The sequence below is a fragment of the Malurus melanocephalus genome, unplaced genomic scaffold (genome assembly GCF_030028575.1).
Source record: "Malurus melanocephalus ecotype Western Australia unplaced genomic scaffold, MMel_1.1 scaffold_272, whole genome shotgun sequence".
Classification (NCBI taxonomy): Eukaryota; Metazoa; Chordata; class Aves; order Passeriformes; family Maluridae; genus Malurus; species Malurus melanocephalus.
In genome coordinates this window covers 490,094-507,351 of record NW_026623504.1, presented here as the reverse complement: position 1 = coordinate 507,351, position 17,258 = coordinate 490,094, and the positions used below count along the sequence as shown (strand labels likewise).

The following is a 17,258-nucleotide window of genomic DNA, read 5'->3' as shown; positions in this document are numbered from 1 at the left end:
CATCTCTGGGACCATTCCAGGGACCAGGATTGTAATTTCAAGGAACCTGACAAGCTGGAATGATGATTTTAAGGAGATGTGTGGTGTACTTGGGCACAGTTTCAAAATGGGAGCTGGCCAGACAACTGTTACTGTCTGTAGCASTGAAATATGAGCTAAACATACATCAACAGATTTGGAATAAAGCAGAAAAGGCTTGTGCCTGAAATGAAATTTATTTTTTCTTGGAATGGAAGTTTACTGAAAAAGGTAGTTTAAGTTCCTGTATTGATTTTCAAGGATATCGTTCAATTTTTGTCACATTTTAAGGAATCAGGTTGAACTCCTCTCAGCTTCCAGACCATTCCTAAAAGATTCTAAAAAAAATAGTTTTCAAGAATCTTTAACTACTGGCATAAATATAGTTGTGTATTTGAAGAATATTCTCTTGAATATTTTATTGTTTTTTATCAGAGGAAATAAAGGAAAAACGTAATCACTTTGCTTTCTTGCAAAATTCATAATTCCCACTGGAATCAATGGAAGTTTCTGTGATCAGAACTTCTGGTCTGGACACTGACAGTACAATTGCTGATTCATATTCCAAATTTTAATTCAAATTTAAATTTCCCTTGATGTTTATCTTTCTTTATACTGGAATTGAATTCCTCCTACCAATTCAAACTTTAAAATTTGCAGAAGTAGAAACACAAAAGCCAAGACATTAAACAGGTTCTTTTATATCCTCTGGACACTCAAAAAAAAAAAAAAAAAAAGAAGAAAGTATTTATTTCCTATGATGTTCCTTAAATAGCAAAGGAAAAAACACCATGGAGAACAGCAGAGAAAAAAAAAATACTCACCTCTGCTTCCCCTCTTGTACATGTTCTGTTCTTTGGACTCCCCTATCCAGCTGTACTCGGTTGGCATCGAGACTGGCCTTAAATCTCCTGGAAACAAATCAAGGAAAACCAGTGTGAGTCTGGAAWCCTGGGAAGGGAAAGCTGTAGAGTCAGTGATGTTCATAAATTGAGTGTGACACAATCCCTCAGGGCAGTTCATTATTTAAGATCAGGGAAACACCACAGAGCCTCCTCTCCATCACCCCGACCTCCAGGGAGGCACCCCCAGCTTTGGTGAAATTGCTTGTAAATGTAAAGCAGATRACAAACTTATTTTTCAGCTCTGCTCTGCAAAAACTCATATTTGCACAAATAGTTGGAAAAACTGGATTTCTTTTTTTACCTTCTTACATTTATTGTCAATCCTCAGGGTGTCACCTGCCTGAGCTCCCACCCCTCTGCCATCTCACAGGGCACTTATTTCTAATAATGGCTGGAATTCTGCTCAGTCCAAAGCTGGAATTTTGGAGCAGTGGTTTGTGTCAATAATGAGCAATAATGAAAGTCCTGCTCAGCCATAAAAGGCTTCAGAAATTTTATTTTCCTTGCTTTGCCCATGGCTCTCTGCTTCCAGCATCAGTTTACTGGACTTGCCATCAATCCTGTGTTTTTACTGAAGGACATGTTGTCACTTTGATGATTTATGTCACCTTTCAGTCAGAAAGTACAAAACATTCCACTAAAATAGAACATAATTTGCATGTCTGCTAATCAACAGATTAATTAAATCTGTAATTGTAAAAAACTCTGGTTTATCAATCATTTTTGAGAGAAAGATGTATTTCAGAGGCTTTAAAATCAAACTCCTTCTGGATTTTCAAAGTTGCAGAAAATCAGAATTGTCCATCATAAAAAAAAAAAAATCTTGTGTATTCCTGGGGTCAGGCAGAACAATATTTTAARTCACCATGCAGCAAGAATTTGTGAGAGCAACCCAAATATACCCATCTGGCTCGAATTTGAATCACTGTTAAGATTTATCTTTATCTTTGCTTCTAATTTTATTTTAAAATGATGTCACTCTGCCAGGAGATAAAGAGTGAACATTACTGAAGATGGAATCCTATTCCTCAACGTCACAGCTCCTTCAAGCATCAAGTGACTGGAGCAGTTACTAAAAATATCCCGTGTTTAACAAAGATTTATTAAGATTTCCTGCCCTGGGAAGGTTCTGTGTGTACCTACACACCCTTAAATCCATTTTACTGGCTGTTTTTACCAAAAATCCAGAAAATCACAGCAACAGGAGGAAAGTAACTGATAAACACGAGGTAAATGGTGGAACAGGAGGCAGAGAAATTGGTTTTAAGGACATCCCTGGTCTCAAATCCCACTCCAGACTGAGCAGCTGAGTCAGACCAGCAGAGTCAGGGACTGCAGTACTGAAAAAATTCTCTTTTTTCCCCACTGTGCTCCCCTTTTTTGGCTGTTGGATCTTCCACCAGAGCCACTCTTGGGATTCTCTCCATTGAAATGCAGCAGGATTTYAGTTCCTGTGTTCTCACAGACACATTTTCCTGTCCTACTCTGAGCTTCTGAGAGGTTTTCCCTTTCCTTGACTTCAAAGACAAAAAAAATTCGGATTTTTTTTTTTTTTTTAACAAAATGAGAGAAAAAAAGTCTCAGTGTAGGTGAATAAAGTGCTATTATTGATGTGTGATACTTAATAAATATTAAATAAAATGATATTTATTGATGGCTAGCCAYACACAAATAAATATGTATATATACCTCAGAAAATAGCAGGTAGAGAGAACACTACAGTCACTGCTTTCCCTGAGGCTCAGAAATAATGCCATTTTTAAAATCAGGTATAATTAGTTTATAAAATAARTCTCTTWTCTGAAATCTGTAAGCTTTGCAGAAATATCTTACTGCCTTGAAAATAAAGCCACTGCAAATGCATGGAGAATACACTGTACTGTAGGAGTACTTTTGTCAAATTCATTAAACACCAAACAATTTGGTTTAAACAGATAAGCAAAAAATTATCAATTAATTTTCAACAGTATATTTTATACAGATCATAWATTCATATAGAAGCATGTGTGACTGTACACCTCTACACTCAATATATATTTATATACACACAAAATTCCTATGGAAAACCAGATTTTTAGGAACAGTTTATATATTTAAGCAGTCCCCWTCCTAAGATTTTGAAATACAGTTCAAGCACTAATGAACTGTAAATCCTCATGCATTTAATGCTGAATTTTGGGGGGCTTTCTGTCTCACAGACACTTCCACYCCACAAGTCAGGCCCTTCACTGAAGTTTAACAGCCCAGAACATTGAAAGTGGAATAATCTCAAAGAGTGGGAGGGAAATTGAGTAAATCATGCTGTTGCCTATATAAAAGAATAGGAATTTAATAACCAGCYAATGTTTGAGTATGTAGTGCAAAATAACTGCATAAATAACTTACTCCTGACCAGGAATGTTAGGAGTATRATAAAATAGAAAAAAATGGAAAAATAGAAAAAAATCATTTTTCTAATTATTCATTCATGCAAACTTTTGTTTAATATTCAGAACCCACAGGTCAGGGACTGATGAAGAACACCAGATTTTTGGGGGGTTGGAGAGTTACCAGCACAGTTTGTAAATGTGACCAAGCAGCACAAATTTGAGGAGATTCAGCCTACCATGGGTGGGTGTTTTTTCCCTTCTCCTGACGCCCGTGGCTCTGCCCCTGTCGTACTCAGAGCCCCCAGGGTGTCCTTCCCCTTCCATCAGCGTGTAGTATTTCCCACTCTCRTGCTCCAGGAAATAGTTGGGAGACTCAGAGCCTTTCATCCCAGACTTGCCAAATTTGCTGATGTCATCGCAGGACATGATTCCAATTTCATCCCTAAAAACAGAAGTTGGTGCAGAAAGGAACAATTTAACATAAATAACAATCATGCCACTGCCTCTCCCAAACACTAMAAATCAAAAGTCTTGTGAATCAAATGCTGCATGGGAGAACTTTATAAGAAGTGAGGCAATTCCACTAAATAAAATTAACAAAGTCATCATTAGGTGCCACTTTAATTGTGAGATAAGCAGACATATCCAATTTTCTAGGATCTGAAGGAGAATTTAAGGAATTGTTGTAATGTGAGCAGACAAGGAGATTCTCTTGGAGAAATGCTTGAGAACAAGGTATGAGAGGACACATAAAAGGAAATAAAATTAATTGATTAGAGGCTTCTTTAAATAATTTCTTGATTTAAGACTAAACCCAGGTTTTGCTCAGCTGAGTGAAAGTTAAGTCACTCAATGCTATGATGCTCAATGCATTTCTGCCTCTTAATTTTATTCATTATTTAGCTTGATTGTGGGGCAGTTTCTTTTGGTTTTGCTTTATTGATCTAATAAAATTCAAGTGTAAAGTTTTACTTGTCAAAACCTCAAATTCTTTAGGATATAAATACCTGGGGCCATAAAGTCCTGACATGGGAGAGAGAATGAAAACGTCCTGGAGCGCGGAGTTGTCCATTTTTGAGGACATGCCCATGGTACTCGTTGGGGTTGTGGAGCTGCTTGTGGGGCTGGTTGGGATCACAGGCTGTGAAAAAAACAAAAAGACTCATGAAGAATAAATTCATGTTTTTTATGCTACAATAAACATCAAAATCAATGTGCGTAACTTTAGGAATTTTGTMCTCTTTTTTGAATTTTTGAAGTTTCTTCCAAAAAGGTGTCTGGTGAAGCTCAAGACTTCAATATTAGTTATGAAAAAACTAATAAATGACCATTAAATTAATTGAAAAGCCACCTCAAGGGAGAATCTGAGACTCAATCAAAATATGATCTTTAATCAATGCAGAAAATCAATTCTGTGAGGAGAAGGGACACACTGTATTAAATGCCATTAATACAGAAGTTAATTACAGAGCTCTGGAATACTTGTACTGAATAAAATGATCATGTTGGTTTCAGTGGAAGATTTATTGTTAACAAAGACAGAACATCTTGATTTTTTTAAGAGGAGAATTCATTGTCCTTCGGTTTTGTGGCCATGGTGAAACAGATTCATATTCTATGGTAAATAACTAAGAAATAGAAATTAACCTAAACAATAAATAAATGTCCTTCAAGGTTTTTACTTCTGAATCTTTTACATGAAGTTAAACACCATTTTTTKATTCAGATGTCATGGAGAATGTCCACTCAATGGTCTGCAAGGATGAGGAGGATGATAACTAAACACAGAGGAATTTGGATCTGTGCAGGATACAGAAATGTAAACAAAGAATATTTTTCAGCCAAGGTGCAGTCTGTGTTGATACTCAAGAAATAGAAAATATTTTTATTTGCAAAAAATGTGCTTAAATAGATACAACCAATTTTCTACAGGTGGAAGGAAAATACAGAGACTTAAAATTTGGTTGAAAGCTATAAACACCAATCTCCTTCTAAATACAAGGCTGTGAGTGTTCTAAAAGTAAACACTGAAGTGGTTTTTATGTGGTTCAAAAAGTAAAAGCAGTTCTAAATACAAAAAAGAGGGTTTCTTTCCTAAAATGTCAGTCTGCTGAGGGATCCAAATTATATTAGTCCTCAATGCTTATTGTTATCTCAAACAAAATAATAAGCTGTGCAATGTTCAGCATCAATTAGTTGTGACAGGAAGTATTATTCCAATTTGAAAATTTCTCCAAATGAAAAGAAATAAAATACAATAAASATTGCATTTTATTTGAATGAAGTCATAGTGTGCTCACGTTAGCAAAAATCCAGAGCACCATTCGCCATTTCAAATGACAAAAAAAGTTTTATCCTAAGTGGGGAAATAATCACAGAGTTTAAAAATTCCAGAAGTTTTCTMCTATCACTCAATGTCAGCCAGAGACAAAAGGAGCAAATGGTGTCACCACATCTCAAGATAATGGAACACAGAACTGGCAAATGAAAACTCTGCTGCTGTTAATTGAGCATCAAGGGAAATCCTCTGCAGCAAAGGAATAACTGCAACAAGGCCAGGTAATAAATTTTATGAGGACTCCCAGATTCTGCRTCATCAATAATTCATAAATTACCTATGCAGTATAATTTTAAACTTAATTATTGTGGGGAAAATATTAATAACATCTGTAAGTGCCTTAAGCAACAATAGCAAACATGACAACTTCTATTTAAAACTTCCTGCTGTGCACCAACCYGAGGTAACAAATAGGATTTCAAGTTCTTAAATCCTATTTCCTTTGTGCTTTCCCTAATTATGTACTGCAATTTTTTTTGTTTTTTTTTTCTTTACTAAATCAGAATGAAAAAAATTGCTCCACATGTGGATACATAAACCATGAAAATATCACCTGCAGAGTAATGTGTATGGATCTGTACCTGAACACACATGAAACAGAACACACCCATATGTGTTATCCCTTTTTATGGGACAGTCTGAACAGTTTTCTCTTTTAATCTGCTTTCCCTGAGATATTTTTCTGCGTTTTTTTTGCTGTTTGCCCATCCCATATCCTGTTTTTGTCTCGGTGCAAACCCCCCTGTCTGTGCTGTGCTCTCTCCTTATCCCAAACCCTGTCCTGYGAGAGCCAATTCAATCCATCAGYRGCARGAAWCTCCAGAACMACAAACAAACAAACAAACCCARAAATTTCCCTTCCAAWTCAACCCATGAAACTGCTCYAAGGTCTGAAAACTGCCAAAGTGCCCGAAAGGTGAGGAGGCTGCAGCCAACAGAGAGGGAAGTGAGCTCAGAGCTTCCAGCAGCAACAAGCTGTTGTGTCAGCTGTCCGGGAAGCACAGACTTCAGTGTCATCTTGGAATTTAATCAGCCTGCTTCCAACTCATTACTGACCAAAATAAATAATACCAGGCCCAGGTGAGAGCTGCAGGAAACAGGCAAACCCAAAACCTGCGTCCTGAAACGGATCCAGGTCCTCACCTTTGAGCTTGTGTCTGTGGCAGGGAAGAATAAAAGACCTAAGATTGGTTTTCCACGACTTACAACAGACTCTAATGTTTAGAAGGAACACTGGCAGTGCTGGTTTTCTTTTCCCAAGTGGTTTAGATTTTAATTTAACTATCTCACCTCACTATCATCTCGTACAGAAGAAATTTATCCCAGGAAGGTGACACTTTAAGTACATTTTGATCCTCAGGGGCTCATCAGGAGAGGACACATCACAACACCAGAATTGCTGATAATTCCCCAAAAACAGCTTGCTGCTGTTTCAGTTTTCAGGCTACCATGGCAAAAATTGGCATTTTTAATGGCAAATCCTGTGCCACGTGTACAGTGTATACAGCACCCACAGTTCCACCCTGACACAGCCTCCAGATCTGGGGCTGCTCCTGAATTGTGGTTCTTTAAGGTACAAATTGGCAGAGAAGATCTCTCTGGGAGCCCTGTGCAAATGCAGTTTCCATTTTGCTGCCCTTGGAGGCTCCATCTGAAGTTCACAAATGAGCATCTTGCCAGAGCAAAGGATGTTATCCCTGCAGCACTGACAGAAAAATCCCTTCTGGGTGTCACAGGGCCCCGTTCCTCTCCCCCAGGGGCAGCCACAGAGAAAGGAAGGTGGCCCTAAATCCCTAAATGCCCTAAATCAGCATTCCTGGGCTGCCAGGATTACACAAACTCCTTGAGTGAAGCCACTGTGTAGGATTCAGGCACTTTGAGAAATGAAAAATTTAGAAAATGCCAGGCAGGCAGGAAATCTGCCTGGACAGGCTTGAAAGGTTCAGTTTCTTTCATTCATTTAAAAATAATTCAGAAACACATTCATGCATTGTGAGATTGAAACAAAACAGCTCTGAGAAGAAGTGCTTGAACCTATTACAGATGTTATGTGGCATTAAAGACAACCCTCAGTAAACCTTTCCTTTAAAAATGACATTTTAGGGTTTGTTTCAGCCAGTTTCTCCTGCATATTGTTGATGCTGTAGGAAGAACCAGCTGGGATGTTCAAAATTGTATTTTTTTTTTTTTTTTTTTTTTTTTTTTTTCATCATCTGGTTTTCGAGGAACAAGTACAGAGAAAACACCAGAGGTTCTATTATCCCTGCTACCAAAAACTGCAGCTGCGTGAGAGGCATGGAACAGAAGCAGAGTTCTGGAATTTAATGGATCTGACACACTTGATTACAAACAAGGAGCTGACAGACTGTGAAATCACAGAAAATGGGAGGCACTGCTGCCTCTGCCAGCCAGAGCAGCCACTGAAMYTTGCTCTCCACAAAACTCTGTAAAYGTTCTTTCCTGTCTGAATTCCTGTGGCTCCCAAAGCCACCAGAACATGGAGAAAACAATCTGATTGACACCTTCAGCACTGCCATACTCATTTATCTCAGCACTCTGCCTCAAAGGAGGTTGGGACAGGCTCCTGCTCCTTTAAAGAAGGAAAAATTCTCGTGTTTTCTCTCAAATAAAGCATTGCAGCAGCCACCTTACCTGCAGTGCAAGAGGCTTCCACCTCACATTCTTCAGCAGGGCAGGAGCAGASACCAGCGTATTCTGAGGTCGCTTTTTCAAGGTTAAAATCACTCCATTTGGGTCTTCCCACAGTGCATTTACCAGGTTCTTTAACTGCCAGCCAACCTGAGGAGAAAGTCCATAATTGAATTTTTGAAAGCTTTCCATTTAACTCCAAATGGGAAGGAAATCTTCTCACCAGCAAGGTCTGTTACAGCCTGCTCCTTGCAAACATRAGCAATTTTTATCAGCTCTGTTGGGCTGCAATGATGCCGCTGCAGCTGGATTTTTATTTTTTTCTTTAGCTGTGTTTCTGAACAAAATAAGGCAGGAGTCAACACTGTTACCCTTACAATAACTCGTGAGGTCGTGGAAGATTTTAAACCAGAAGATGAGGTCCCAGAAGCCATGAAATCATTTGAAACACTTAAAACCAAAAGATGAGGTCCTAGAAGCCATGAAATCATTTCAGTCTGGCTCCTGAGTTGCAACATCCAGTGCTGAGGAGGAAGACAGGCTGTGATGGAACAGCACATGGCACATGTGTGTAAGAGCTGTGATATTTAACTGGAGATAAATGATCATTTATTGATTTATCTGTACAGCCCTGAACACAGCTGAGTCTCCAAATTACTGTAAATTGAAAAGAGAGCCCTAAAAAAGGACAGCACTGGTCCTGCAAGGATGTACCACTCAGAAAAAGATACTTCAAGACATTTTTTAGTTTTCTTGGTTATTTAAGTAGGAATTTATCGTGAATTATTTATGCGTGAAAACAGAAMAATTATTTTCAGGGTTTTTCTTTTTCCTCTGCCTTTTCTGTCCCAATCAGGGCAGATTTTTAGGTGAGGGGAAAATAATAAAGACAACCTCCAGGAGATTTGAGTTAAAATCGTCTTCTAAGGGCTGAGAAGAAGTTGGGATACAGATTGTTCCACAGTGGGCCAAAGCTGTGAACATCCATCTTGGACAGAGCTGCAATGTGTGCTGGAATCCCAAAAAGGATTTTAATGACTTCTTAAAGTTCTATTTTTTATTATATTATTATCTACATAGAACATGTCTGTACTACTGAAAACTTCCTAAAAGCAAACAGAACCCATACAAACAAATGCAAGGATGACAGCTTGCAGCYCAAAAAACTCTTCCAGTTCTCTTCTAAAAGGACTGGGGCCATATAKCTATATATCAACATATTGATATATCTCTGTATCTATATATTTATATATCTATATATTTCTTTTTTTCTTTTATTCAGTGATAGAAATCAAATGGAACTCTTTTGGATTTTTATAGATCAATATAATTTTCAGATTGCTGAAATCCTCAGAGTTCCGCGAGCTCCTTTTAGAAAAGGATGATAAATAATTAAATCAGMGATAAATTATTCCAATGAGATCCCTAATGACAAAACCATTAAATACCAAGATCTATCAGAGAACAGTCTGCAGTCATTACTACTGGGCGTTGATAAAATGCTCTCAGGAATYTGGACAAGTTATTATAAATTGTATTACTAAAAATATCTTTGAAAAAAAGAGAAGCCATTACAGTGGATTAAAGATCTTTGTTGAAAACCAGTCCTTGAGACAGGTTTTGACATTTACCCCTACAGAATCAGTCTTTAAGGCAATTAGTAACTTCTAGCTCTAGCTCACATTTCCCACCAGAAGGGTATTTTGCTTCTTTAAGATTTTTAGCAAAGTCAATCAGATTCTACAAAATGGGTTAAGAGATTTCACCATGGAAAGGTAACATTAAAATTAGGCTAATGAAGAAATAAAGACTAATGTGATACTTTTTATTTTCCTCTGTAAATTAAAATGGATGCTGGTTTAGCTGCTAAAGGTGGAAGAAACCAGGAGCAATGCAAAAGAATTCACTCAAAATGCCCAGAGACAGGCAGACATTAAAAAATTTGGTGTTTTACACTTAGGATTGCCATAATCATTAYGATTTACTTGTTTATACATCCTCAGTGTGGAGACAAGAGATCCAGGAAAAAAAAAACAAAAAACCTGTAGATGCTGGGGTTTTTTTTAAAGGATCTATTCATTTTCTCATAGAAACTGTGCAGCAAAAAAATAAGAATATAGCAACTTTAAGAATTATAGATTGAAAAGTACGAATCCCTACAATAATAAATGTCTTTACCAGAAAATTCCACAATGCTGTKGTAATTTTGTAGAACTAAACCTGATAATTTTGTAGCTGGGGCTGCTTAACTTACATGTTCARAAAAACATGAAAAACTCACTTTCACCAACAGCAAGCCAGAGATTTTTTAGTTCTCCAATATTTTCTTCAAACTCTCCCCAGAATTATTTTTCTCCTTCTCACTCAGAGGATCTGGATTTGCATGAATGGGATTTGGAATGCATCCTACCAGCAGTAGGGATTTCAGCATTGTCATAAATCCAAACCCTCTTCATGCTGGAAAAGCACCTTTTAAAATAAAACCTACCTGCCTGGGGATGAGTCACCMCAGATCTGTATAAAAAATTAATACCAAAAACTCCTAAAGTTACAGATGCACAAAAAAGCCCCAATTCAGTGCATTTTTGGGGGTCTGCAGAGGCATTAGGTGGATGATATATTTATCTATCAAAGGGAATTGGGAGAACAGCTRAACTGTGGAGCAGGGTGGTGTTTATCAGAGGATTCCAGTGCTCCAAACCCCACAGCAGTTGTTCACTCCCTTCCAATTTCCTCCAAACACCTTACACGTGTTTGTTATGGCAGGAATTCAGAAGTAAAACTGAGCTCAGACAGAGGAGCTGGGAGTGCAAAGAGGAGAGGCATCTGCTCTTTTCTCTGCTTTCCCTGAAAATTCTGGGCTCAAAGCAGGAATGGGTTCTTCAGTTCCTTCACTGCCTTATCAAACCCTGTCAGTGGGAAGGTTTTAAGAAAAGCAGAAGCAGCAAGTGCAGCTGACAGAAGGAAGGCAGGTACGCCCTGGTTTGCCTGGGAGATTTTGGGTGCCTGTTCTGTCCATGGGGTCACCTGCCAGCTTTGCTGTCACCTGAATTGGGGAGACAGAGCAACAACCAACAGGAATTTAAAAGCACCCCTGTCAGGCATTTGGTCGGGAAATCAGTTGTGCCAAATATTTTCTAAATATTTATAACCTAGGGTATTGCACACTACCTGAAAATGARTAATTCTGCTCTGACTGCAGTAACCCCTCCCAGGAACCAGGACAGATGTTTCCCCTCGTGACTCTTCAAACACATAAGCAAAGCCATCTGGATATTTCCTTGAACCTGCCAAGTCTGACCTCTCTTCATATTTGCATTAAAAAAAAAAAAAACCCAACCTGTGTAAACCCAAATTTTTGTTAAGGAAGCAGACGATCATCTTTTCGTATTTTAAGTCTGTAATTCACTTTGCCTCATTAGGGAATTAATCAAGGGAGCTGGTTTGATTAACATGGAAATCAGAAATTATTATTAGACAAAAATGTGCTGGAAGATCATAAGACTTTCCTGCCACTGAACGGGAAGCTCGTCATTAACACCTGTAGCTGATTCACTCTCATTAATATTCGARCTGCTCCTAACAATAATTGATGATGGAAAACCAAATGTTCTCCCATTATCTGACATAGTTATTTTCATTAACTAATGGAGAAACACAGTGAGAATCCAAGAAGCAGCGAGATGGGCTGCAGGAAGACAAGACAGGCTTTGCTCAGCCTTTCTGAAAGGCAGGATCAGGAACATGTGGCACTTTGTTGGGAAACAGAAGGGCATCTTTGGGGAAAAGAAATCACAATTCTCATGACATCTTTTGTCCTTTTTTTTCCCCTCCTGCTCACATTTCCCAGCACAGAGCRTGCTGAAACACAGATGGTGTGACCTGGCACTGCATTTTCAGATTTACCTCCACCCAAAACGAGCTCTCATCAGGGCTCAAATTTACAATTCAGCAAACATACACYGGGGGTATTAATTCAATGACTGTCTTMGTACAAATAAATTAGTGCTGAAATKATTTCATTGTGCCAGGCTCTTGACACACTTAATTTCAAGCATGTAATTTGACAACGAGCAGTGTGAAAGGGCATTGGGCTGCTGATTGTGTGTTTAGAGACACTGAATATTTGGGGTCAGCAGGGCCATTTAAAGGTCGTTTTGTCCTGCCCTCCTGCAAGGAGTGGGGTCACTCCCAAGTGGATTGGGATGCTCAGAACCCTGTCCAGCCTGGCCTTGGACATTCCCAGGGATGGGGCAGCCACAGCTCCTCCTGTGCCTGAGTTTCATTGTAAAACGATTTCTTCCATATACCTGGTCCAAATTTCCCCTYTTTCAGCAGAAAGTCATTGCCCCTTTACAACAGGTCTTACTAAAAAGTCTGACCCCACTTTTCTTCCTTGCCCTTGAAAGCCCAGGATCCATCATTCCAAGGAACAACCTCACCAAATGTGAAAATACAATGGTTTCTGTTAAAACCAGCAGCTGTTTAAAAGGGATATAAGAAACACATAGCACAAGAGATTTATTACAGATATTTCTGTGGCCTCTTGCTCTGGCACAGCATTGTTTTATACCTTGAGGAGCTGTTTCTCTTTCTGGTCTTTATTGCCTCTGTCTGTGAAGAAAGARGAATTCTGTCTCACACCCAGCTGGCTGAGTTAACCAAACTGAAATCCTTAAATAATTTCTCTTCCTCTGAGACAGATGACACATTTTCTTTTTTACCCATTACATTTTTTTAAAACTCATATCTAACTTAACACCTTTGATGGCTGTAAATGACCCGAAGATCACACAGTATTTCAGACAAGATATTACTAATGTCAAGACAATGGAATCCAAACTCAGTTTCTCCTGGAAAAACCTGTTCCTGATTAATTCCAAGTTCATCTTTGCCATTTTCAGTCCCATCAGCTCWGTGGTGCTCAGTTGGTTTGGGATTAATTACTACATTCTGACTCCTGGACTCTGGCCAGGTGCTCCTGAGTGACATCGAGCTTTCAACAGGAATTACTAAAAGCCTTATTATTGCTCTCTGTCCTCTGAAATAACCTTCAAATCCTAACCCTCACAAAAAAAAAAGAAAAAAAAGGAAGAAGAAAAAATAATAGAAGACAGAGAAAAGTCAGTTTTCCCTTGTTTACAAATCACAAATACAGAAGTAGATCAAATATTTTACAGATGGTCAGGYAGATGAATCAATGTTTGTTTGCTCTTCAAGATTTTCATTGTCTGAAAAACTATTGAAATGAAAYATTAAAACATTTTTCATAAATTTATGCTGAAAGAAATTACAATATGAAATTTACCATTTCARCTAGGCAGCAGAAAATGCACCACCTAAGGTGTAATTGTTAATTTTGCAAACAAAGAAATACTACAGTGGCATCTTCAATATTCCTGCGTAATTTCATAAAATTGTGGAAGTAAAAATCTACAAGGCACTGACAGAATTGGTGCCTGTTGTTATTGTAGGGAAAAATAAAGAGTTAGGGTGGCAGTAATTCAGAATATATAAGTTATTCTTCAAGTTACTTATGCTGTTTTATTAAAACCTTATAAGCAAGAAGAACAAGCAGAAAAGCAAATAATTAAATTGGATAACAATTAAATGATCTTAACAGCCAGTGGTGAATCGCCCAATTTAATTAATTTTTTGCTTAAAGTATGATTATTTTTCCTTTGATCTTTGTAATTGTATCACAGAGTGTTCCTTGGTTAGACCACATTCCACGTGGCAAAGCTTTTATTTCCAGCTCCTTCTATTGTTGCATCCCACGATTTGGAAGCAGCTTTCCTTTAATACTTCCTGAACACTTAACTCTCAACAGAAAAGCTGTTAGAAAAATAAAGTAAAACTTTCAAAATCGTGACCATTCCTTTCGAATCTCATTTTTCCTCTTTTAGCACCAGAGTTCAGCCCTACCCACGAGTGAATCCTTGCCCTGGACAGCTCCATAAATCCCTGTTAAAAATGCAGAGTGTTACAGCTGGGAATTCAAAGAGGATGCTGAGGAGGGCCATGCATCAGGATGGCAAACTGGAAGTGCTCAAATTATCCAGCTTGCTAAAAAAAAAAAGAAGATGAGCTAATTTGATTGCATCCTGAAAATACCTAAAAGAGAAACCTGCTCTCCAATTTAATAGATAAAAATACATCAAGATCAAAGGACTGGAAGCTCGTGCCAGACAAATATAGACTACAAATAAAATGACTTTTTTCCCCTCCCAGCAATGAGAATAATTAACTCCCGGCRCAATTTATTACAGGTTGTGGGAACGTCAATGGAAGTTTTAAAACTCAAATGATCACATTAAATGAGAGAATATGAATTTATCTAGAAAACACATTGGCCTAGTTCAGTCAAAATCAGAGTAAATGGTGCTGGGAGTCAGCTATAAGGTTGGAATCTGTTAGAAGGGATTCACACTTTCTGTACTCAGGGAAGCATTTCCACCAGGATAGTTCAAAATTACATTTCCTAATCATCTTCAGGGCAGATTCTTCCAAACACATTGTGTTGGAGGGGTTGATATTTGATMAAAYATAGAGTATTGCWACCAAAATGGTATGAAAACAYCACYCTTAAGCAAATGTGTTGGTTARGATAACCAAAATGAAATMATCTCMGGAAAACCTGTGAGAACACCAGAGATAGGCAAGTTCTCTGAACCCMCAGCCATTAATTTCAAATGGGTTACACCCCTTTTTATGAGCTGGTTGTGCTAATATTAAAATATTGATTATGTGGAAATTTAATGAGCTGTTGCCTTTGAATTATTCCAGTCCGCTAATGGAAATAATGCTAATTATGAGCAAAATATGGATCATCACAAGGTGGTAACTGGGGTGAGAAAGCAGCACAGACAAGGGCAGCTTGCAGCAAGGAGTGCCAGGAGCCACTTAAAGGACACATTGGAAGATCTAAGAAGTATTTAAAATATTAAAACTTCTAATCCATGCGGGAGAAAAAGTTGGACACACACCTCTGTACGATGCAAACACACAATTTCTGCCTGATTTTCCAAACTGAACACATATTGAGACTTTCCGAGCCATTTCAAAGGAAGAACAGCTTTCCAAAAGAAACAGCGCCATTTATCCCTTGCCATAGCTTGTTAGAAACTTCAGAAAGAATAATTAATACAATATGGGGGATTTTATTTAGAAAAAAAAGTATTTTATGGAAGAAAAAGTATTTCATGGCACTTGACTCAGCTGTTGGTCCTGTGCCCTCAGGTGGAAAGGGATTACAAGTATCAACCACCTTGAGCCTGCTGCAAGAAAAGACATGGAAAGAGTTGATAAAAAAAGCCAATTCTTGAGAAGCTGAATGGGGGAATTTCACCTATGGGAGCAAAGATTAAATCAGATATGTCACTTGAAGAGTGTGTTTGATGGAGAAAGCCAGGCTAATACATATTTCAGCTTGTAACTATGACAACTCTCTAATACAGATAAGAGCTGTGTGTTGCATTAACATTTCAAGTGTAAATGAATAAGTTATACTTCTTTTCAAGAGAAAATATTTGCTCTCTAATCATAAGATTTTAATAGCCAGACTTTCATATTTCCACTTCACAYAAGTGACAGAAAGAGATTTCTTAATTTTGCCATTGCTGTGCCTGGAGATGGGGTTCACCAGGACAAAGGGAAATAGCTAAATTTGAAATTTATTAAGAAGTTAACATTGTCCTTGTCATTACTGATGCCTAAGGAATAATAAATACTAGTGTTCCTTTCACCTGTGGCTCCAGCAACACTGGAGCTATTTAAATTATATTTAAATCATATTTAAATTATGTTTAAATCATACACTGCAATACTGAGTTGAGCATCCACTTCCTCATGAATGCACTTATGAGCATCTTAAAAACAAATCTCTATCCAAGAATGCACAAACCCCAAACCTGGCAGATTTCTATCAACACTTTCATCATTTTTCTATCTTCCCCCCATCAGATTCGGCGTACATGGCTGTTACAGCACTTCTGCATTATTAATCTGGATCCTGCATTAAACAGAATGCAAAATTCTGTTCAAGAGGAAAAGTTAAACCAGCTGGCAAGTGCATAATGAGAAGTCTAAGAACTTCAAGGAAATATTCTTGGATCTCCTTATACAAAGAGCATGATGTTGAACAGCAGCTGTGCAAAATGTAAATTTGCCTTAATCCTTCTGGGATGGTTAGGGACTCAATTTGTGYCTTTTCTTATTAAGAATAAGCAGTGAATATGATGTTTCAGAAGACATAAATAATGATAAAATAGTTGGGCAAAGAAGAATTAGAACCTTTTAACCACTGGGAACAGGCAAAGAAATTCTGGGAACAGAATTTGTAAAATACTTACCACAGTTTGGTGGTTGACCTGGATCACCTCATCACCAGCATGGATTTTCTTACACTGGTCAGCAGGAGACTGAGGAAAAGAGAGAAAAATTAACTTTACTGAGAGGATGTGGAGGTGGGAGGAAAGAGGAGGAATTAAAACAAYGAAAGCTGGAGAAGACAAGAAAGCTGCACCCAAAGAAATCTTATTGCTGTCAGATAATGATAATTGGKCATWTTCAYAAGMTCCTTYTGTGAGRCTTCTCCTTAACCCCAACAAGAAACAGTTGGAGTTCCCTGCTGAGCAAACCAACTCCTCAGAAAGGCAGAGAAGGAGCCTCTTGCAGCTACAGAGGTCCAGTGAGGGTGAAGAACTTGTGCACAGACAAACATTTGTCACCAAAATGTAGCTSATTTCCTGGATACCTCCAAAATGTAAATTGTTGAACACAATAAACACAAGAGGCAGGTRTCAAATGAGGAGGAAGAAAGGATTTATCTGAACTGAGAGTGATGGGTAAGAGTTTATGGTCATGACCTCACTGCAGGTGAGAGCTCCTCAGCTGCRCCCGAAATCCCACCCAGACTTTGGTGGATGGAGATCAAAAATGTAAGGTGAACAAACAAAAGGGACAAAGAGAAGAGGGGGC

The 17,258-nt window shown here is 38.1% G+C and overlaps 1 protein-coding gene across 1 annotated transcript in view; it reads right to left on the bottom strand.

Moving 5' to 3' along the window:
- The window catches only part of LOC130579410 (connector enhancer of kinase suppressor of ras 2-like), a 163,131-nt gene that overhangs the window by 44,096 nt on the left and 101,777 nt on the right, over positions 1–17,258 (bottom strand). The window contains exons 9-13 of the mRNA XM_057376192.1: positions 16,631–16,699; positions 8,283–8,429; positions 4,300–4,433; positions 3,529–3,734; positions 844–929 (exon numbers count right to left, since the gene is read on the bottom strand). Coding sequence (XP_057232175.1) covers positions 844–929; positions 3,529–3,734; positions 4,300–4,433; positions 8,283–8,429; positions 16,631–16,699 — 642 coding nt within the window. The remainder of the gene's footprint in view (positions 1–843; positions 930–3,528; positions 3,735–4,299; positions 4,434–8,282; positions 8,430–16,630; positions 16,700–17,258) is intronic.